Below are 23,178 nucleotides of genomic sequence, written 5' to 3' on the forward strand. Positions count from 1 at the left end.
AATACTGGGGATGGAAGAGGTAAAGCCTACCGGGCGTAAGGTTGAGGTTAAAAAATGACTGAAATTGAGGTCGTCCACCGTTGGAACTGCATTTAGTTGCCGAGGGGAAGGCTCGAAGCGGAGACGGGTTGATAGTATTTTCAAGAGCTTGACGTTTTATGCGGGAGAATTGTAAGAGGTTTATCGTCATATACGGAGAAAATGGAGACTCTCCTTTGCCAGACGTTGCGAGGGCACTATTGTGTAATGTGTGAAGCGATATATCACACGGTGTGCACACGGGTACGCGTGTGCGGGGGTGTGAGTCTGTGCGCAATAATCCACATGGAACATTTGGAGAAAGAGGTTAGGTGAGGAAGAGTACTTCTGGCACAAGTTACGCGCCCATTTACTGCGGTGTTTGGATGCGATGTTGTTTCTCTCTTTTTCTTTATACGAGTGAGGCGCCAGATGCTTGTATTGTGCAACTTACGAAGGGCTAGTTTAGCCCGTAGACTGCATTTCTCCGGAGCAAGAGCGACAGATATAGCGAGCTCGAAAGCCTACGTTCGAATGGAGAAAAGAGTTGAAAGCAGACATTTAGCTTTGGCAATTCACAGCTGAAGCTCGAGTGCCCACATTAATACTCGCTCGCGCATGTGTGCGTTTGAAGCTCTTTCCTGAAATGTTCTATCCAAGAGTAACGGTTCCCCTCACGATATTATCGATTTCACTACCTTTTTCACTATTAATTTTCCGCTCGGGGCACTCTTTCGAATGACACTATTCCCATTCAAATATATTATTTCTGTGATTATCGTGAAAAGCAGCGCCCTCCTCTCATTGCACTCTGTATTTTCGGGTATCGCGCAGCGAGTTGAAATTATCTTTTGACGATATCTCCTTAGGAAAGAATATACGGAAACGTTTTCAACGGCATTATGAAACGCTGGAACTTGCAGCACGAACCAGACGTTTAATACCGAATGCTTGTGTACATTATACGTATATATATTCATCGTATGCAACATACGTACTGGACAAATTGCTCGTATTCGCATCCACCGAGACGGAGATATGTATAAAACGGTAGAAAGAGGCCAAGAGACGAAATACGTCACAGCTACTCGTACCGGAAGACTCGTTCCGCGCTCGCGCAGGAAAGCTCACCTCAATCCTTTTCACGATTAAAGTGCCCCTGACTCTCGTGCAACGTTTTACACACACGCGCGTGTGTATTTTACCAACAGATGGGATTCTCTATTTGGCCCGCGAGGAGAAGCTCCTTCTCGTTCTCTCGATGTCTTTCTGGCTTTGCTTTTCTCCCGTACAATCGGCCTCCGCTATGTACCGAGTATTTTTTTCGATGAGTCCATTCTCAATTCCACTTTTTAACACATACAAACTCTCGTCTGTGCGTTTAGATAATATTACTCTGGTCTTTATATAGTTGAGAAACGTTCACGTCACGAGATCCTCTGTAAGAGGCGATTGAATTTCCCGTAATGCTTGTGGTTACTATGAAACGATTTCCCCGAGGTACAAAAATAATCGCAGCGAAAATAGATACGCGAAGGCTACATTTCTTTGCTTCGTTATTTTCTTCACGTTATTTTTACTCTTATATTCTCAACACGTAACTTATTTCGACCTATATGAAACTTTTTTCGTCGATAATAACAGAGCATTTCTGTTTGTGAAACGGTACAAGAATCAATTATAAAGAATCGATTGAACGGGGATTTGAAAGGGAGGATTTTTTTTCACTTGCATTCTCTATCAATTTTCTCATCGCGTCTGGTTTAAAATTTCGATCCGGGGGAAGGGGATTTATTTGGAAACCTTTCGGGAAGAGAATGATGTTTCACATTTCGTAATATCGCTACTCTATGGATGCAGTATAATGAGGAAATTGATCGCTCATCTCATTTCCTCATGCAGCACCGCGAGTCGCGCTGCGTAACGTTCGTACGTATATTCATCCGTTCGCAAAACAGATATGAAACGAAACAGCGAAAGACGGAGGTACGACGAACGAATCATCATTAAAATTCTGGATCTCGTCTGCTCGAACGACTCACGAATCTTAATGAGAACCTTTCCCACACGGCCATACAATATGGAATTTCCAAAATGAGGAATTCACCAGAAACACACACACACACACACACAAAAGCCAGGACGGTAAGGGACGTGACTACACACACCGCAAAAATAAAACACGAGCTATCATTTGATGAATGCCATGCACAGCTGATGAGGCACCAAATATTCGAACAATTTTTTATTTTTCTCACGGCATCGTTATTTCTTTGTCTGTTACAGAAATTCCGAGCCGCTGACTCGAGGGAAAACGAATCTGCAATCGCGATGTCACACGTATCTCAGAGGTTCCAGTTCGATTAAATAATATATTGGCTCATATCATTCGAAGAAGCAATTGCGATCGATTTTGGGAGTTCGTACGAGCGAAAGACAAATTTGGGTCATCCGGTATGACGATGATCGTATGAATTAAATGAACGGCTGCTCGTAAATAATTTATATCAATGTGGTTTGCAAACATATCCAGATATTTGAACTCCGCGAACGACGGTCTCATGAAAATCTCTACATCTCGAGATTCCAATGCTGTGTTTATTCACGTTATTTTCTGATTGACGAAGCGTTAATGGCCTCAATTCAACGGAACGGATACTGATTCAATATCAATAATAACAATAATAATAATAATCACCATCATCATTAATGAGAGACTGACTGACTCCGGAGCAGTATTTTGAAAAAATGTTGTTGAGGTAACGGAAAAATATTGGCTCGTCTGTCACAATTGACATATCGACGAAACGAGTGACATTACAAGCCACCAAGCTTCAGACACTTTTTCAATCATCGGGAAATACATTTTTTTTTCCCCCCCCCGAAACGACAAGATTAATCATCAAAATGATAATGGCATTTCCGAGACGAAGATCTCTGTGGGTGAAAGTGGCAGTTTTGGCAGCGGCCGTTTGGCTCACCGTTTGCTTCCTTCTTTACACGGAAGACCGTGCTTCGGCCAACGATGTCCAGACTGGCTTGGCCCCCTCAGGTGTCGCTGTTGCGCCTCAAGTAGCCAATGGTTTCGTACCACCATTTTTAGCCCCTAAACGGGAAACACCTAGCAACGCTCAGAGCAAACCGAAAATCAATCAGGCTGGACCAGAACAAGGTGAGTCACCGATCTCCCGTTCGTTTAGCATGAATATTTTCGTCAACTCCAAATTAAGTGTATTTTGGACTGTTTAAAAGCTACCGATTTGCTAGTTGAATCATCCGTGAAAAACATATTCATTCAAACCGATAACGTTGCTCGTGAGGTCGGTTTGTGGATTCATTTAATGAATCGAACTGAACAGAAATTATTCAGGAGAGAATTGGTCAAGTTGCCCCAACGTGTCGTATAAAAATGTTGATGAAATTGTCGACATTAGTGAGAGGAAAAAAACGGAATTGAGAAATATTCTCGTAAAAGCCCATAAAATGTCAGAAAGAGCAAAAACGAAATTTGAACAAAACACACTAATCAAGCTTCTCCGAAGCAAATTGGAGCTTTGTGGACTCGTAGTAAATTTTTAGTTCGCGTCCAACGGAAACTAAAAACAGTCAGAATTGCTTTTATCTTACTGAACAAACAACGCGTAGTTGAAATTTTGATGTTGAGCTCTAGATAAGTTACATTTTTGTTACCGAAAAAATGACCTTGGTTTTGTGAAAATCGTAATAGAGTTTTGAATTTCCCAGAAAATGCCCTGTGCTCCACTCGGTATCCATGAAAAATACGTTAAATAAAAAATTTGCTGAATTCTTATTCGAAGGTGGTGGGGTTCTTGCTGCGCCAAAAGATCCCGAAGAAGCGGCACCCGGTGAAATGGGAAAACCCGTTGTTCTTCCAACCAATCTGACAGCAGAGACGAAAAAACTCGTCGACGATGGGTGGCTGAACAATGCTTTCAATCAGTATGTCAGTGACCTGATTTCCATCCACCGAACACTTCCGGATCCGCGTGATCAATGGTGAGTTTTCCAATCTTTGTTGGCATATGAGAAATTGGATGAGGAATGATGAATCCTGAAAAACCAAATAAACCCAACGAATTTCAGGATGGAATCTATTTTTTAATAATCATCAGCAGAAAGAAAAAAGCGCTTCACCTGCATTCATTTTACGAACCTTATTAGTAGTTTAGCATTCCCTTCTCCATTTCTAACCGTGTACATTTTAATTAACTTTTCCACATTACGAGCCACCGTGCGGTTCATCTTTGCCATTGCTCATTTTTGCCCTCGCTTTTATGTCCCTCGGTTCGCCAAATATTCCATTCTCCACCGGAAACAACTTTCTTGTATGAAAATAACGTACGAAAATAATAATAAAAAATAGTATATCATTTCGGTAGGAGCGATGCAGTTTTTTTGCATACCTGGTTTATGTACAGGTGAGTCGTGTACCGATGTTACTCCCCGAGATGTTGTTGCTCCGCGCGATCTCTGTGTGCGCTCGAAATATGTTTTGCTCGCCCACTACCGTGCGATCGTAAATTTCAGGCCTGAAAGTTTTCACCATGCCGAGAGACAAAGGTAGCACGGCAAGAGAGCCAGAGAACGAGGGAGGGCGGGGAAGAGGGTGCGAACGTGCACCACGATCCCCGAATTAAGCCCATGAATGTTAATTACAATTTACATGATATTAACCGACATTATCAGGACAGGTGGGCGAAGTTCTCGCGGTTGCGCCTGTTGTCGCTGACATGAGAGACCGCTCTTAACTGCGCGCCCTCTCTCCGTCTCTTTTCCTCCCTCTCGCTTTCCCTCTTCATTCCTCCGTGTCGTATTAACTAACGGTATATAATCGAGAATATCGCAGTATTTGTCACGTGCATGTGACGCCCGTCTGAGCTCTCCGCCAATATCACAAATCGCGGACCGGAAACTTGAGAATTCGCGCGATCAGTGTCTCCAGCTTTTGAGACTTGTTCGCAAGTTAATTTCATCCTGTATACATTGTCGCTCAATTTGCCTCGTTGGATTCTCGTCACTTGCACGAATTTCCGAGATTCTCAATACGGGGCGCGAAACAGATACCGAGTGAAAATGATTTCCACTCGAGTGACAGTGATTTCAATCGCTCGAATTATTATCGACTTCCGAAGCATCGTACATATTTTTCTCATTCATCAGCTGATTTAACTTTTATACATTTCTCCAATTTTTCATTTGAATCGGACTCTCGAAGATCGATCATCTGATAACAGATCCTCGAATGTGGCAACTGTCGCAGGCTACTCGGATCCTCATTTGATTCTATCCATTAAAGAGCTTTGGCCGGAAGCTGGAAGGATAATATATAATTTTGTAGCATTCAGAGTCAATAAATACCTTTTGAATTTGCTCTCGGAAGTACCCAACGTCAATAGAGTCGTGGGGAAGCGACTTTAATACTCTAGTCTCTTTGATGCTCAAGTACGATTTGAAACCACCCTCGAGCAGTGGAGAACGCGATACGAGAGCAAGCCCGTATAATGCCTCGGGGCTATGGATCCACTTGCTGCAAAACCGAGAATGCAAATTTAAATATGCAAATGCTCGAAACGCTTGGTTTAATAAGATGCTCTTTCACGTACCGCTACGCGTACACCCTTGCGGGGCGGGGGCCAATTATCGTATTACTGCACACCCCGACGGTTGTTCGAGTGCCATCGTGCCTCGAAGCCTTGGAGTGGCGGTTGCGCATCCTCCGCAGGGATTTCTCACTTTGTTCAAGGCTCGAGTGTTGCATGACGATGAAACAATTTGACGAACAAAACAAATGCATTACTTTTGACACGTACGTCTGCTAGGGCACTAACAGCCGCTAGGGAGAACATTTAAAAAAACCTTCGAAACCTTATCAAAGCATAAAATTATTTTTCGCTCGATTTTTCGCGTTCCATTTGAGAACTGAAGACTCCTTTCATCCAAACTTCACGAGTGACGTATAAAATTGCAGTTTTCACTATGACGCTGAACGTTGCTGGCCACCGTGGTAGAGTTCAAGTTAAATTACTATTGAAAGTTACCTCGTTTCGATCGAAGTGTCACAATGACAGCTGATCCTTCGATATATTCATGGCAAAATCGATTTTCTTTGACCAGTCCCGAACAGGAAATAAATCATGAATAATAAACTTACATTTTTTATAATTCATTCTGGTTCGAATAACGAGTTCATTTTCCTATGAAGAATAACGGTGAGGAAGAATCCAAAATTAATCATTTTACCACGACACGATGTGGCATCGTGGATATCGCTAGAGACAAATCGCCCGTCTGACTATGTCGAGGCATTACTACTTAGAGTCGCAAAGCATGTGTTCAAAATTAATTTCTACACTTCAAACACTCTGCTGAAATGCTGAGTCAATAATCCAGTATTATTGTAGTTCCTAGTCGCAATTTAATTCTTTTTGATTTAGTTATTTTATGAAAACTTTCAAAAATTCGTTGTGAAGATGCATGCTTTTGATATAAGGCCTCATTCCTTCGGAATCCACTGTGAACGGTTGGCGATGTCGATAGTTGTACTTGGAATGGCAGAACAGAGTCTGACGACATGACATGTCGTTAAAGTGGACGTGAGTGCCAGTTCGAGGGGAAGTTGGAAGGAGAAAGGGGGGCAAGTGCGAAATACAGGACCACAAAACTTGAGGGTTCGGAGCAAATCAGTCCGCACGAATCGTCGTAGTTTGGAGGAATCTGGGAAAACTTATTTTACGGTTATTATTTATATAACTATAAAGCGGAGAGTAGATTCTCGAGTGAGATGAAGAACGAAGAGGTGTCTCGTAGTCTCGTTAACGATAAGTCAGTACTTTCATCGCGTCTGCACCGAGCTATAGCGTCTGATCGTGCCTTGTTCCCGATTTGGCACAAACTTCTACGCTTCGGTATTTACGAGGTGATATACCATGCAGTCAGACAGACGTAAACGCCGAGAGAGCCTTTCCGCTCGTAGTAAATGGAACAGGAGAATCTTGTTGTATATTGATTTGACGGTGTTACATGTGCACCGAGTTTTCCGGAGGAATCGTGCACAAGGATTCCGAGGGACGAGTCCATTCGGAAGTTTATTTTGTATTCGTATTATCGACCCCCGGTGCCCTCCGATTCACATTAATTTTTCAACGAATCGGAAAATGGACGCAGCACGTTTCGCTAGTTACAGATTAGATCCGATATTTTTATAAATTGAATATCCAACTGGATTTCTCACGCGTCATGTTTGACGAACGATAACGACACGAGGGTAAGCAGAAAGATGATTTCACGTCGGATGAAGAGGTAGAAAAACAGTACTAACAGAATACATAAGGGGTCTGAAAGACCCTGGATACACAGTGTGTGTAACGAAGAGGTATGAGGATACGTTGAGAGGAAGGATTGCTCACGAGTGGAAACGGATATCCGCTTCTCTCCGTCTCTCTCACTCTTATCGTGATTTTGTCGACTCGGTGAAGCAGAGACTCTTGCTGGTACGTCGCTTTCATGGATCCTTCAAAGGATCGGATAAGAGGAATCGACATCGGGATACCGTTCTGATCCCCGTGACCGAGGAACCGCGAAGCACGTAGGCGAATCGTCATTGAATACATATACGCGATCTTGTTAAATGTGTATACATATAAGGAAGCCTTAGGAGGAATTTGACGATAAAAGGGAGCTTCTAATTCCGGATTCTAACCCTCGTAAGACGAAAGAGCATACTCGAAGGGATTTTTCAAGCTGACTAAGCGGAATATAGAAGAAGGAGTGAAAAGGAGAAGACAATCTTAAACACGAAATCGATGTATCCGAGCTCTCGAGACTTCGGGAATGCTTTATTTCTTATTAGCTCGACACCGCACTCAACGAACAAATGTTGACGGGGTGGAGCGTCAGAGTACTTGCTTAATTAATCATCCGAGGGGTTATTTTACAAATGAAGTACATTCGACGAAAACAGTACATAAAATCGTCTGGACTTTTACGCTTCGGTATGTCTCAAGGGGTTTCGAGTCTTCGCGGTATTAATCCACCCAACGTCTAATTAGTATTATCTCGTGGCGCGCGAGAGCCCGAGATTTACATTGCCGGGTGTACCGTACGTCCAATTAAGCCGCTCGGGCGTGTGCGACAATGGAGCTCGAGCAGTCGTGAAATCTTGTGTGCCTCAGACCGTGGCGAGAATGAACCCGGAGGAAGCGAGAAAATCAGCATCCGTGTATAGCCCTGAGAGGATACCAACACAGTATCCACTCTCGTAATCCAACCCTGAGACGTCGACGCCCGGAACAAACTGCATACGTGTGCAATTTTACCGCTTCTCTCGACAAGTTTCTCTGCACTTATGTACGCTCCAACAAACTCGCTTGTGTATCTCACCAATCTCGTACTGCATATATTATTTTCTGAATTGAAGAAAGAAAAAACGACTCGTAGAAAAAATCGTAATTAATTCGCTATTCATTCAAATTCCCGTCGGACTCGGACACTCCGCTTTTGTTAATCCTCAACTTTTCATCCAACTCTTGAAAAAGTTACGAGCATCATTGATATTGAAATTTCTGCGACGTTTTATTTTACCATCGTAACTTTTTCGTTTCGAGATTCGACCGAAAATGGTCATAATCCAAATGAGGTATCACGTGGAACAAATCGGACAAGTCAATTAAAATATCGTGAGTACTTGAGCGAAGAACAGAAAATCGGGGATAAACTTCCTCGTTAATTATGTCCGATTCTATTGAGCAGGAATCTATCAATATCCGGTAACACGCGCTAAGCCCATAATTCTTCAGATAACCTCTGTCCTTTCCTCCTCCCGACCAAGACGAGCAGAAAAAATTCTCGGGTTGAAACTTTCCAAACTTCCAAAAGCTCATTAACATTGCTGTTCCGGGGAGCTTCTTTAAATATGAAAAAACGATCGAGTTGCGCGTAATCGTGAAGATTCGTCATTCCCAAGGGTGTTTGAGAATCTCGCCCGGTCGGATGAATTTTTCACCTTCATTTTCTCATCCTCTTCAGCATATTTTCCATGCCTTTTTTTGAAACATTCGCAAAGTGTCGTGTGAGAACCTTCAAATTTCGGAACATTCGGAATATTTACAACTCGTGGCGGTCTTAAAACGTCCCGCCGGCTAAGGAAGTTCTGCTTCAATCTCAAAACGATTGCAGATCTTTAAAACTTTTATAGCATCCCCTCAAACACTTTCCGCATGCAGCTGCAAAATTTACACGAAGATTGACCACCTACTTTTCGACATGAACAATGCTTAAGTTTCCTTCAAATTGGTAAGGGAAAGATAAAAGAATCAGGTTGTTAGGATCGCGGCTAGTCCATACTTAAGCTTGTGCACCCCCGGCGCCTCTCGCGTTCCCCGAAGTAGGAGCGGAACTTCCTTAGTACGGTAGACGCAGGAAAGCGCGAGAGTATTATTACACAGATTCATACTTCGTCAGGCTTACACTTGCCTGACTTCCATAATTTATCGACGCACCCCATTAAACGTTGCGAGTCGTGAAACCGCGTCTCTACTATGTGTTCCTTCCGCAATGAAGCACGCATTAGGTAAATAGATATACAGAGCGAAATTCGAAACGTGATCTTCTTAAACTATGTACAATAACTTTGTTACAATTAGACGAACTGGTGGGCATAGAACATGAAAGGACTTAACAATGCTTCGACCAGGGATCATTGATTTTACGCGCGTCATCTCACGAATGTTGTCATCCATAATGTAACCTTGCTGAAAAGTGTTTTAAAATAAAAGGAAGCCTTTTGAACGATTTCCTACAAAGTAGGGTTTCCAGGTATGAAAACTGATTTTTTTGGTTTCATTCCTTTCTTAATCGATCTCGTACGGATTCGTCCATTGTTCGAACGAGCCTAAACAATCCCAAACATTTCGATCTAACTTCAACAAGCCTAAACAAGCCCAAATAGGGTCAAACAAGCCTGAAGAAGCCCAAACAAACCGAAATAAGTTCGAACAGTTGACGAATCGGTACGAGCTGTGGTGAGAATGAAATGAAAGAAGCCACAACTCACACTTTCCTAAGGTTGTGCAAATTAGGTACGAGAAGAGGGCAAATGGGTTTTTCGAAGTACTCTCGAGGAGAGTCTCTTGGCGTTTTTTTTATTATTTTCGTTTGACTAACAAGAGTGGAGAAAAGTTGGCAAACGTTTGGAATCGCGGGCCTGCGTAATGTCTTGGCTCGTTTCAACGAAAATTACTCCTCCACCTCTCAATACCTTTGCCCCCACCACTCCCTCTCCCTTATTTTCTTCCCTCTCAATCTCTTGCCTTCTCCGACTGTCCTGTCTTCCCTTTTCTTATTCTTGTTCTTCCCTTTCTATCTCTGGTCGTGTAATTCCGAGGGAGGAAGTAGTTTTCGCTCACAGTTATCGCGAAGCATCCAGCCTTTCTTTCTCTTCTTGTACTTGGCATACACACGCATATAGTCATGACGAAAGTTTGCGGAAACGTTCGAGTCGATTAGGTTTTATCGCGCGTACATTATACGGTCTTACTAAGCACTGGTAGATGCAATGCTTCGTGTGGATCCTTCTAAATGCACAAACAATGCAAAATACTTTTATTTCAAATAAGTATGTGTGTATTGGCTAATAAAAGCCAGTGGGAAATAATTTGCGTTGTGAGACGAAGGAAAAAACGTGCGCTCTTATATCTTGTGTTTGTATTTTAAAAAATAATCTCCCATTGTTCGGAACATAAAATTAAATAGTTAAACACAAAGAGACGACTGGCTAATGGCAACGGCTGAAAAGTCAAGAGCTTCAGGCTAACGGAACGAGGAACCGACATTTTCTCATCCCCGGCTTGAAAGAAAAGATAAACGAGATCCTTTTCATGGACGATTATCCTCTGGAATAAAAGAAAAGGACGAGGATAATGAAGGAGACAAAAATTCACGTTGAGTACATTCACTGATTAGCTGAATGACAGCAAAGCATATTTCAAACGTGACTTTTTTCGACGGTGCTCTTTGAACGTAACTCAAACAAATTGGAGCTTTTTGCACAGTGCTTTGAATAACAAATATTTCTTGAATGTTGGTATAAGCAGTAGCTATGGGAAAAAAGTCTCTCATTCGTGTATATACGGGCACGAAGTTTCTGCGTTTCCTTTGCTTTCACAGTGCTCTTTGTTTTTTTTTCGGAAACATCGCGAATACTCACGAAAGCTTTATAGGTTATGCGAAAACTGTCGTAAAATACGAGAGAAAATGATAACCGCGCGAGCTCTCTTCGATCTGAAATATCAAAGAGATAGCAAAGGCACGAAGGCCCTCCGGGGTTTTTTCGACATAGAGAAAAGTTCCTCGAAGAACAGCTACGGTAGCTTCGTCTGTACGTATTAGAAGTTCAAGACAACCTTGGAAAAACAGCGAAAAAATATTTGCCTCATCTTCAATCTATTTTCGACAACATTCAAAACAGGAAAATTCGATTGAATTTGAAGTTCGTTTGGTGTCTGCCATCAGCAAACCGAGGTGCGCGTTTCGTCTGCACATATGCCACGTATATTTGTACATGGCGCGTCTTTCTATACGTAGTTGCCAGCCTCAAGGGGGACTAACTTTCCTTGTGCACCTTCGCATCCCCACGACCGACACTGCGTGTTTTTCAACACCTCCGGTTTTAATTACACAAAGATACACCGTAGCTTTATACAGCACAGTGGCAGAAGAACTTTTCACAGCGCTCATGCTGCTGCATGCTTCTGTTCTTGACGTTGCATACTTTCAAGTGCGAGCGACGAGTGAGCTTCCGTCTTTGCTAACATTCCCCTGCAATTCATTCCCCCAATAGAAAACAATTTCCTTCGCTATGCTATAAATGAGCGTACGAGGATGCAATCGCTAACGGAACTCACCCAGTCAAATATTTCAAGCTGGATTTCGAGTTCTCGAGCAGATTCACGATCAACGAGAAATCAAGAAAGATCCACTGAATACGGTAGTCGATTCGTGGACAAATTTCCTTGTTAAAAGTACTATTCAACGAATTTTCAGGGTGCTCCGACAGGGCCCTCATTGTCAATGAAACTAGAGACATTTTTTCATTCACGAGAACATAATCTCACTCGTCACTTGTTTATCTGAAGCTTCTCAATGAAATCAGTGAAAATTGATATTGATATAGGTCCACAAATGTTCGAAAGATTCAATATCGAATGGGAAGCTGGAACGCAACGAAACAATATTTTTTCTCCGAACTGTACCGTAGAAGCTTCCCTCGGAGTTGCATCTTGCAGGTGGGCCGGAAAAAATAAGGGCGCGGTTTTGAGTAAAGAAGCCCCCTTGAGCTGAAGTACTCGTATGTGCGCTCATTAGAGACCAGGTCAATGAGACGAGGGATTTTCGGTTGCCTCGTTCTTGGCCACTATCCCCTTAACAATGACGCAAATAGTAATGATGTAGAAATGAAAGTAGCGTATCTTCATTCCCGGATGTAAATGGGGTTTCCGGATACCCGCTTTCAGATCGCGGAAGAAAACCCCATAACGCTTGGCTTCCGTGTTATGGCTCCGAGCTCCGGCTCTCGGAATCGCCTCGCCAGCTTGAAAATAAATCGCTGTCTCTCGTGACTCGGGAAACACTGAAAAAACAAAAAGACAGGAGCACAAATCACCATGCTAATGAGTTAACCGGAGGCTGTAAATGTCAGTTTATCGGATGCTCGCATGAACGCACATCCGCACAATTTTCGATGACGTTTCTCGACTGTAATCCGATATTTGACATAGACAGGCCCTTCACGATGCGAAAATGATCTGGCATAGCGCTAAGGGCGGAATTATAGTATCCGGGAAGCATGCACCCATGTTGAAGTTTGCTCAATTTTCCAGGTATCTGGAGTTCTATAACTACAAATTCTCGGAAGGCTCGAAACCGCGTTTTTCGCTAATTAGGGATGTTTCCATGAATTCTCCAATTTTCATATAAACCGACATCTCATTCTGACATTAACAAGCGGGTTGGGTGAACGTTGAATTCCAAAAGTACCGTACAAAATTTCGTTTCACGTAAACTGACTCCTTGAATAGTAGCATTAATAAATTTATGGAAACTAACGCAAGTGAATATATAATGTTGAAAGTTGGTCAAAGTTTAAAAAGTTAGAGCTCCAGTCCTCGTTTTGTCCATTATACCCAGGCTTTAAAAAGATTCTCCGCAAGTTTCTCAGAGACACGCTTATTTAATGATTGAATGATGAAAAAGGTTTCCGGTATCGATACCAGTGAACCAAAGAACTTTCGCGAAAGATTCGGTGGTACGTTGAGCGAATTAATTTGTCTCTACTGGCAAGTTCGAGTCTCTTAAATCGACTACAAAGTAGATTTTGAACGTATATATGATACGTGATCGTATGAATTGCAGTCAATGCGATTCGCCATCCGTTACAAATATCCCACAATATACTATATGGCTTCATTACTGTTTGTTTAGTTGAATGGAGCATGTACACAATGCTGAATTTGTCGAGTTCGTCCGACTTGTGATTAAAAGGCTGTTCCTGGTTTCCCCTGGACAACGACATAACACTGTAACAATGTAACGTTCTCTGTACGTAGAGTAGTATGATGCATATGGTAATTAAATATCGCTGCCACAACGTGCTGCCTCACTGTTGTCATTTGTGAGTGCCGGTGGGGTCACTGGATTGGAACAACGTCATCGAGGGCAACACACACCACCGTTGGGCATCAAGAGTGCGGAGTGAAATAATTAACCTCGCGATTTGGAAGGTGAAAATTTTGTTGAGCATACTGAAATGTGGTGGGTAGATAGGAAGGCAGCGAGGGCACACGTGGATCGAATCGGGAATTGAAATGGAGTTCGTTGATATTACAGCTCGATATAGCGAATACGCACTCTCCCAGCGGTGAGCGGAAAAGGACATATCGTAAATTTTATTGCTTGCCTGTATCGTTCTATCTCTCTGGGGTGTAATATCGTGTACAATTGGGAATTCGATACCGGACACTTCGGTTAGAAAGTGGGCAACGTGTTATCGGCTCGTACTGGTCGATCTTGTGTCCTTGTAAAAGTGCAATCTGTGGCCGAGAGATGGAAGCATGTGGATTCGGTGTGTAGGACCAGCTGCACTCATCACCATGCAGTTCCGAGCTGTACGCATTTACGAACAGGAGACAAAAGCCATTATACGAAATCCCGTGAGGAAGAGATGGTGAAGGATTTTCCAAGAGCATCAAGAGAACATTGTACCCTTTCGAATATATCCCGAGTCTCTCCGTTCGCCCACAAAGACACAAACCGTTATCCCTGCTCTATATTAAAACTTGTTGTTCTATACAGAGGCTTGATGCGCCTATCACGTTGTACGTCCGTCCCTTTGGCTCACGTACACCCTCTTCTCGCCCCTATCTGTCGCACATTTCGTTCTCGTGGCCTTCGCGAAATTAATCTTCCGCTTTCGCAAAAGTTGGCAACGTTGGGTTATTAATCACGTCTCTCTTCCCGTCCCGGATCGCCATAATTCTGGGCGCAGGAGAGACCTAACTAATCACAAGGCGAGACCAATTAATTCATGGACAATGTGTGCGCCCGTGGAGCCCCGAGATCCACGACTGTCCAATGTACTCCTCTCCGCTCGCGTTTCCCTATTGTGCCAAAATTGTTTTTCTCCTTCCGTTCATCTCTCCCATCCGCAAACTGTTTTTCAGCTCCTTTTAATGCCATATTCCGTTGGCGTATTAGTATATTGCATATAAGTGGGCGAAGGAAATTGTCCAAGCGCGTGCAGACTTTGCGTCGGGTGGTTTATGACCAGGTGGACCAGCTATAATGCTCGAGTGGTCCGTAATTATAGACTTTGCCTGACTGTTTTAAGTAGCCACGTTCAAAGGGGTTCTTATTTATGTCACCGCTTGACGGGGCTCATGTAAACGTAAGATTTATGCTTTCTCATATGCACTGGCTAAACTCGAACGCCCTCCCGGAATTGCCCTCCCGGTGCTGCTGAAATCGCCGATTTTTCGTCTCCCCACTTACGTGACTGTCCTGCCAAAGTATTGCCTTTGGACATTCGGCCAATCGTGAATCTACCAACTCAACTTTCATTCCCGTATAAAAGGGAGCGAATAAACAGGAGCAGACTCCGTCGGCATTCTTCCTAGGATGATAAAAATTCGATTCGGTTACATCGCTGATTCCCCCAGGCTAGTAATAACGTGGTTCACCTCATATAGTAGAAAAAAATCCATGAAAGCCGGCTACAGAGACGCTGTGATATACTGGGTTAGCAGTAATGATGCCGATCCTTCAGATAGTTGGGAAAACAGTCGCCCAATAAGCAGCCAGAAACTTGGCTCTTACCCAAACAGGAAGTAATACTGCTCCTGCGAGATACGAAGAAGCCTCTGAGATACGTGCAAGACATCTTCCTACAACCCCCAGAGGCTGACTCCTCTTTCCACGCATAACTGTCTGGTCCGCTTTCATGCTGCAATAGTTTTGCAGCTACTAACGAGCCCTATTGTCTTCCTACGCCGATAATTACGTTGGGAGTTGTTATTATAGCACGACTTGACAAGTTTTCTTCAAACGATGCGACATATCCTTCTGACGGAAAGGAAATTCTTGTCTCACGACTGCCTTACTCTTGGGACGTGTGTCCAGATGCATCACAGGACTATCCTGGAAAAAGTTTCGGCTCTCGTTCATTCCGAAGACCACGCGGAGTAGCTTGTTCTCAAAAAAACTTGAAACAAACTGACAAATATATTTTGTATATTTTCACATGAAGACTCACCTTTTCCGAACAGTGAATTGTCAACGTTGTTCTTGTTGCGGATAGAATTTTATTGGAGGAATTCGTTACAGTGAAAGAGTCTAACCCGAACATGCCGATAAGGAAAACGAATATCGACTTTAGTCGTTTGTTTAGCCTGATTCAAAGAAAAGTGCACTCCCTCAGACAAAATGAAGATCAACCTTTTTCAGTGTGCACGGAAAGCAGACACTACGTCGGTTCTGCTGAGTTTAACAAGGCGGGGCTATACATCAAGCTGCTGTATTCTTCTCAGTAAATAGTGCGAACGTTCTTGAGATAATGTAATCTCAACCGCAACTATTATCCATTCGGGTAAGGAGTCCGAAGTTGCTCCCAATGGTATAGAGCACAGTTTGCTGAAACGTTACTCCCTCGAATTCACGTTTGCCGGAGGAGCAAATTGGTATAAGGGATGCTTGAGAACGGGTACAAGGGCGAAATGGGTGTTTACTCATTACAAGCAAACGCTGTCCATCATCCTAGCGTCACCGGCTGTATCTTCTCACTCGCCATTGCGTTCTCTCAAAGCGATCTTTTTTCAAGCTCCGTTTACACGTTATTCTTGCTTCTTTATCTGCAGTATCGTAAAGTTACTTGTCCCCAACTGGACCGTGACAAAAATATATTTTTGTCCCTCATGCGCTGTATACGAAGAGAGCCATTAAGAAAATAATTATTGAAAGAGAAGACACACAAAATGGATCCGACCCCGTCACCGCGAGCGCAGATTGAAAACTAATGCGGTGATCCCCGCGACCGAAATCTATTCTGACAACTCGGCTGGAAGTTTCGCCTCGTTCGGGCAAGGCGAAAGAGAAGTTTGTGAAAACTTTCGTAACTAGTTAATCCTTCGCTATCGCATTGCCGCGACCCGAGCCCGGCTCTTTGCTCAAGTATAAGACCGTTTCCAGCGTCTCTTGGAGTTACGGAAATAACGGAGGCGCCATAACCGTAACGAGGATATCATTTCTCTGGTGTGCGGAAACGATCATCATTTCCATCTTCTATGAAAATAAAATAAAAATTAATTCTATCCATGTTTTCTACAGATCAAAATTAGTGGATTTTTCCTTCTCAAAGAATCCTCGGCTCTGTGATTTTCATCATTTTCGATTTCCCACGACGCATTTGTGTCAGAACGTTAAAAAACAAAGCTCAAAATGATAATCTATGGTCCAGGGAACGTGTGTTCGAGTTACATACAGACGGCGGTATGGTCCTGTATTATGATGCATGCAGTCCGGCAAAAGGTGAGATCCCAATCCGCCGGTGTGTCGTCTGGCAATTGCCGGACCTTAACTGTTCCCCAAGGTGCAACACCGGCAGTAGAGTAATCGGAATACCGGGGCGGATCGTATAATGTGTAGTATATAGTGACGGTAGTACCGAGCGTGCAAAACGGATTCGTCGTTTGGAGGTTCCGGGCTTGCGAGCAGCTAATTGAATTGCTGGGCTCATATCCGACGCTCCATTTTCCAGTTAGAGCAAGCAAATATTCCGGTGGAAATCTCCAAGTCCGACATTTGTCTCGATTTGAGAGGAAAAAAAGTATGCTGGTGTTATCGGAAGGCGGAAGTTGAGGCTGAGCATGAGCGAGTCATAAAAAATCGAGATTCTTTTTTCTCCTAGGCGATATACCGCGCGCGCGCGCGCGGGGGGAACGATGGGGTTAACTTTTCTGCAAATCGTAAAGAGGTTATATGATCCGAGGAAAAGAGTGACATCGTGGAACTGTGCAGGAAGGGAAAAGGGACTATATCAGGCGCTAGGTTATGATGACGATAAACGAGAAGCGAGATGTACGCCGGGGCAATAGCGAAACGTGAAATAAAGGAGAAAAATAAAAGGGAAGTAAGAACGAGGCGGAGTTAAGAAACGAGGGAGCAGGCAGACACCCTTTTGTTCGAGTTATACAAAGCTGAGAAAAGCGCCGAATGTAGCGGCGTTGCCTTCCGGAGATATCGAGCGGACTCGATTTTTTTTGCTCGTCACTCCGGGTCTTCGAACTCGTTCGTTTTCAGCCGCGCTCGAGGATATCCTTTCTTGGTATTCTGGAGGCGGAGAATAAATCGAGTGAGCGAATCATTCAATTTGTCAAAAACGGATAAGCGCAAAAGGAGATATGCGCTGTAAAGAAAAAAAGTGTTGTCGTGCACGTTGTTCCCCGGTTCTTTATTCCAAGTCTCTTTTTATGAATCGTTCTCGCCCGAGTTAGCATCGCGGGCTAATATATGGAGGGAAAAAAATTCACCCGTTGCTGTTTCAGAAGTGGCTGCAATGTGAGAGATAGCGAATAACAAGTTTAGTAACACGCTTCCTTTTATTCAGTCTGTAGGTGCACGCTGAACTCGTGAATATTTATACACGACAGTGGAGAGAAAATCAAAGTGTATAAATATGGAATGATGACGAATAGGCCAACGTATGTTGCATGCGCCCTCATATTTTTTATTTCAGGCCAAAGGGAGCCGAGGCCTCGACCATTCACGAAGGTGTACGTACTCAGTCGTTAAAACTAACATCCGAGGCGACTCGTTAAGCACGTGGGATAATAGCCACTCGCAAAGTTATACAAGCAAATGACTGTGAGCCATGGAAAAATCGGTTTGGAGAGTGTCGACCGCGGTTCATAGGCCAGACTCGGTAGCCTTCGTGTACATTTTTTTTTCCAATTGTTCGTTCAATTCTCGGTGGATGGTTTCGATCGTTTCCGCTCGATTGACGTTCAACAGCGATATATTCACTTGCCCGAACAACAAAAGAGAGCAACCGGAGGTGTGAGTAGCAGGTATCGAAATCAGGTAGCGACATCGGATGACTGGTCGGCTGCAGGCTCCACCACAAATCCGGTAATATCCCTTCCTGTCACGTCTCTTTCTCTCGCCCTCAAAACTCCCTATATTTTCATTCCACTCCCCCCCCCCCCCCCCAATTCCCCTTTCCGCGTTCTCAACGCCTCTCTTTTCCTAAATCCCCTTTTCTCCTTTTGCGTCATCGCACCTTTTTTCGTCTCGTCAGAACTCCGGCTGTTGACGATTTACACGCGTTATCCATGGCGTTGCAGTACTCCGTTGTCCTGATAAATCGTAAACTGACGGATTTCTCGCATTACCTACCTCTCGTTCGCCCGAGCATTTTCGTCTCGTACTACTTGCGATTCGTTTCATGCCGCACTTGGCTCCGTCTGACGTTAACGGGCGGGCTTCTATAGAGTCAAGAGAGAAACAAAGTGACAGCTATTACAGCCTCGCGTGTGACCTTTTTTCAAGCGATTTACCTACCGTTCGTACCATTAAAAAAAGTCCTGTCTGAGTTTTAACTCTCTCTTCATGAATCCCTCCATTTTTCGCTGTTTTGAGGATTGTTATTCCGTCACATTTACACCGAACAATCATTGTTTCTGTGGCAACTTATACGTGAGTTTACCCTTATCGTTACAAATTTATCTCAAACATGGCATAGAAACACTCCTAAATTCGAGAGCTGATAGATTTATGAGAAAACGTGCAGAACAAACGTATTGCGTGCCGTTCCGAAAGCAACTTCCGCTGCTACAGGATACGAGGGTGATCTCTCTTTCCCTATATACGCATGGACCCAGAGCAATTATCCATTCACCGAGGATTCTCACTCTATATGCATCTATATAACGTCTGCATGATTAAATGGACTATAGGAAATTGGCAGTGATGGGCTGCGTTCCAAACGAAGATAGACAGTCCTGAGACTCGAACGCTGTTTCCTGATATACCTCTATATCCCCGGGTCATCAACTCGCTCCACGTTTATTATAGAACAAAACAACGTGCTTGACCGGACACGGAATTATTCTATTAAAGAGAAACTTCTGCGGAGCGTCGGGTTAATCGACATTTCTGTCGGCAGCCATCCGTTTATTCGAACCGATCGATACCGCGTAAGCAACATTAAGAGAGTGCCTTTTATTTTGGCGATCATGAAAAAATCAACGAAATATTAATAACACTCCCAAATTTCTACACGGAGTATACTCTTCTACACTACTATAGTATTTTGAGAACGTGCTGGATTGCAGCATTAATTCGAAGAGCAGTGATAACAATTGTTCTATCCACCATAGTAAAAAGACCAATATTGATACCTTTTATTTAAAAGGCTCAAGAGTCTTTTTCTCTATAAGCATAGTAAAAAATCTTTTCAGTCACTTCAAATGTTTATATTGTTAAGTATGCGCTCGGGAAACCCTGAAAAAACTATACGAATAGCAAAATATCACATATACGTATTCGGTGCATATTCGTGTATTTATCATAGAATTTACCATGCTTACAAAATTTATGGTTTACAATACATTTCGACTTACCAGTAAGTGCTATAGTCTGACACGACGAATAACACTCGAAAGCAAGAGGACGAAAAGTAGCAAAATTCAAAAAATACTATGCCGTTTGTAATCGATGGCTAAATACTTTGAAAATTCTTGAAAAACAGGATATTCCTCAGTACACAAAACGAATCAGTTTTCTCCGTGTATCAGATCGATCAACGAAACGGTGTTTTTGTTTGTTCGCAGGTGCAAGGAGCCGGGTCGTTATCTCAAGGATCTTCCAGCCACGGCCGTGATAATATGCTTTCACAACGAGGCGTGGTCGGTACTTTTACGAACAGTCCATTCAGTTCTCGACAGATCACCGGATCACCTGATTCAAGAGATTATCCTCGTGGACGATTTCTCTGACATGCGTAAGTACATTAATTATGTTAATTTATGCAACCTCACAGTCGCGTCACGTCGGAGGATATTAATATCAGAGAAAAGAAAGAAATTGAAACGGTCGAAGGATGAGAGGTTATAAATTTAGTAAAATAGGTTGTTTCCGGGTCATGGGAAGGGTAGCTCGACGCACATAAGCGTCGTAACCGTTCGCGGACACACATATAGCTTCGACCCATGTATCGTTGCTCATCACCCTCCGCGAGGCTTCTCGCTTTCCGGACTTTCTAGTAACGGTACATAGACAAATGCCCGAACGATCCTCGTGTCGGTGATTTGTTGCAGCGGCTGGTCTCCACCCTTCCGCGTGTTATCGATTAATCGCGATCTATCACGCGCCTCCGTAACGCGACCTACTTGCTGTGGCATTAACCGAACGGTCTCGCGAGCAGGCGAGCGAGAGCGGCCGACCGACCGGTTGGAGAATCGATGACGAAGCTGAAAGCTTGGCTCGACAATCTTTTCCAAGGGTGGAACAAAAAAGAATGACTTTTTCCATACCTTCGCGTCCTTCACGTTTTCCCAATATTTCGTCGAAGGATTCGATTTGTTATGGGAAAAAATGAATAAATACAAAAATACGAATGAAAAAAAAAAAGATGAAAAAATATTCGCACACGTGAAATATTTGTTTAATCATCAAGTGACAAGCGATCGAAGAGCGAGATGAGTCGTGTCAGCCAGACAAGCCAATTGAGCTTCGAGGTTCGTAGACACGCAGGACGACGATGTGAAGAATAAGTGCGGTGATTATCGAACACGCGCGTCAAGGGTATGCTTCCGAACGACGAGTGAGTGACTCGTGGTGCGAGGGTGCGGTTGGAGGAACTCAGATTTACCCTCCGTTTTCCTTGGTCCCTGAAATTTTCAAGATAAACGAAAGTTACTATTTTTGGCAGTAGGGCGACGCTACGATTCTTACTTTTTACAATCCCCTGCGTATCTCTATTTTTCTCCTCTTTTATTACATAAAAAATATTAAACAAGCGTATCTGCTGGTTTTTAAAGTCCGATAAATTTACTTGATACGCTGGACGTAAAAAACACCCTACACAGCACGCGGTCACAAAAACTCGGGTTTTTTTTTAACTACACGAACGTCGTTACTATACATATCGTCGAATTGTGCTCGCCAACTAAATATATATGGTGAAAAAAGCTTCATAAACACGTATACCGGCAACTTTTAGCTATGGCTTTTACAGACTCGTCCGGCTCTTGGTTCTTCAGCTTTTTTATCGTATTACTTGTTTAGACACGTGTACAGGGCGATCAATAAATGATTGTACGGCTTCTCACTGGATTCTTCATTCATCTCTATGAAACGAAAGGCTACATTCTTTCGAGCATAATAAATTTCAGGATGAGTTCATACAGGAGCCCTCAAAGAACGAAATAATGCCTCGTGAATATTCTCGGAATCTCATCAAGAAATTTCCACTGATCCACTGATGCACTGATGCAATTTCAATGAATTATTCCATAAAACTTTGTTAACAAAAAATCCACTTGTGGTGTAACTATTTGATCGAGTTCGTCCTTTCTAATGACCCAATAAAAAGGAGTGGAATAGTTTTGAATTTTCCGGTATGAGGACTTCATTGCAGTAACCAATCCCACGGGAATGCGACGCAGCCGATTATCTAATCAAAAAACGAGGGATGATATTAAAATTTTTATCATTATCTCTTGATCCGCCCGACTCAATAGCGCTTTCGGGTAGCTTTTTTGCCTCTCTGCCAGTCTTCTTTTACTCGTCCACGTAATACTGCCTGAATAAAGAATGATTTTCATTACGTGCCGCTTCGTAGCCCATTGGAAAAGGGGTTTTGCTACTCTCAGCTATATCAGCGGCAACAGCAGCACGGAATCTCCCTTGTACCAAATTTATATAACTATGGATAAATCGACGCTCACGTTCGATGTATCACTGTAGAGGAAGGATCGAATCGTTGGAGAGCGAACGGCATGTAACGGATAGATAACGATACATGACTGGGTAATGGAACACCATGATGGGACGAGACACAGAGCCGAGCCTCTCATTGTTCTATGTGAGCACACACTCCGTGTCTGCGTTTCTCATCTAACGCACCGTCCCCTTTCTCTGTCTTCCTCTTTCCCGCCCTCTTCCACGCTCTGCCTATCATTTTCTCCCGTTCTCTGCCAGCTCCCGACTTTACGGCAGTTATGCATATCTACCATTCCCAGGATATGAATTTTATACCGAAATTTCGTACGAATATTCATACGTTATTACACGAAACTCGCCGTATGTTCGAACCGGTGACGTTTTTTCTCATTTTCTACATTCCGTAACAATGCATATGCCCCCACAAAAACATCTCCATGGAGGATTCGCCGTGGAATCTTCTCTCATCGCTTCATTATCAACCGTTTTGGCGGTTCGCGAATACTTATTCGATCAGAATTTCCACATTCACGAGCTCTCTTTTTCCTTCATTATTTTCGGAGTCAGATTTTTTACAAAGTTGTTACAAATTTTTGGGGAGTTTGTTCCGAATTCGAAAACAAGTTTTCGAGTCTTTTTTTTTGCTTCTAT

The 23,178-nt window shown here is 43.2% G+C and overlaps 1 protein-coding gene across 3 annotated transcripts in view; it reads left to right on the top strand.

The window, feature by feature from the left end:
* Positions 1 to 23,178, top strand: part of Pgant9 (polypeptide N-acetylgalactosaminyltransferase 9) — a 163,563-nt gene that overhangs the window by 124,736 nt on the left and 15,649 nt on the right. For all 3 annotated transcript variants that reach the window (XM_043413884.1, XM_043413882.1, XM_043413883.1), the window contains 3 exons: positions 2,305 to 3,190; positions 3,837 to 4,035; positions 20,415 to 20,584. In XM_043413884.1, the coding sequence (XP_043269819.1) occupies positions 2,926 to 3,190; positions 3,837 to 4,035; positions 20,415 to 20,584 (634 nt within the window). In that variant the 5' untranslated portion in view covers positions 2,305 to 2,925. The remainder of the gene's footprint in view (positions 1 to 2,304; positions 3,191 to 3,836; positions 4,036 to 20,414; positions 20,585 to 23,178) is intronic.

Source organism: Venturia canescens, chromosome 3, assembly GCF_019457755.1.
Source record: "Venturia canescens isolate UGA chromosome 3, ASM1945775v1, whole genome shotgun sequence".
Taxonomy (NCBI): Eukaryota; Metazoa; Arthropoda; class Insecta; order Hymenoptera; family Ichneumonidae; genus Venturia; species Venturia canescens.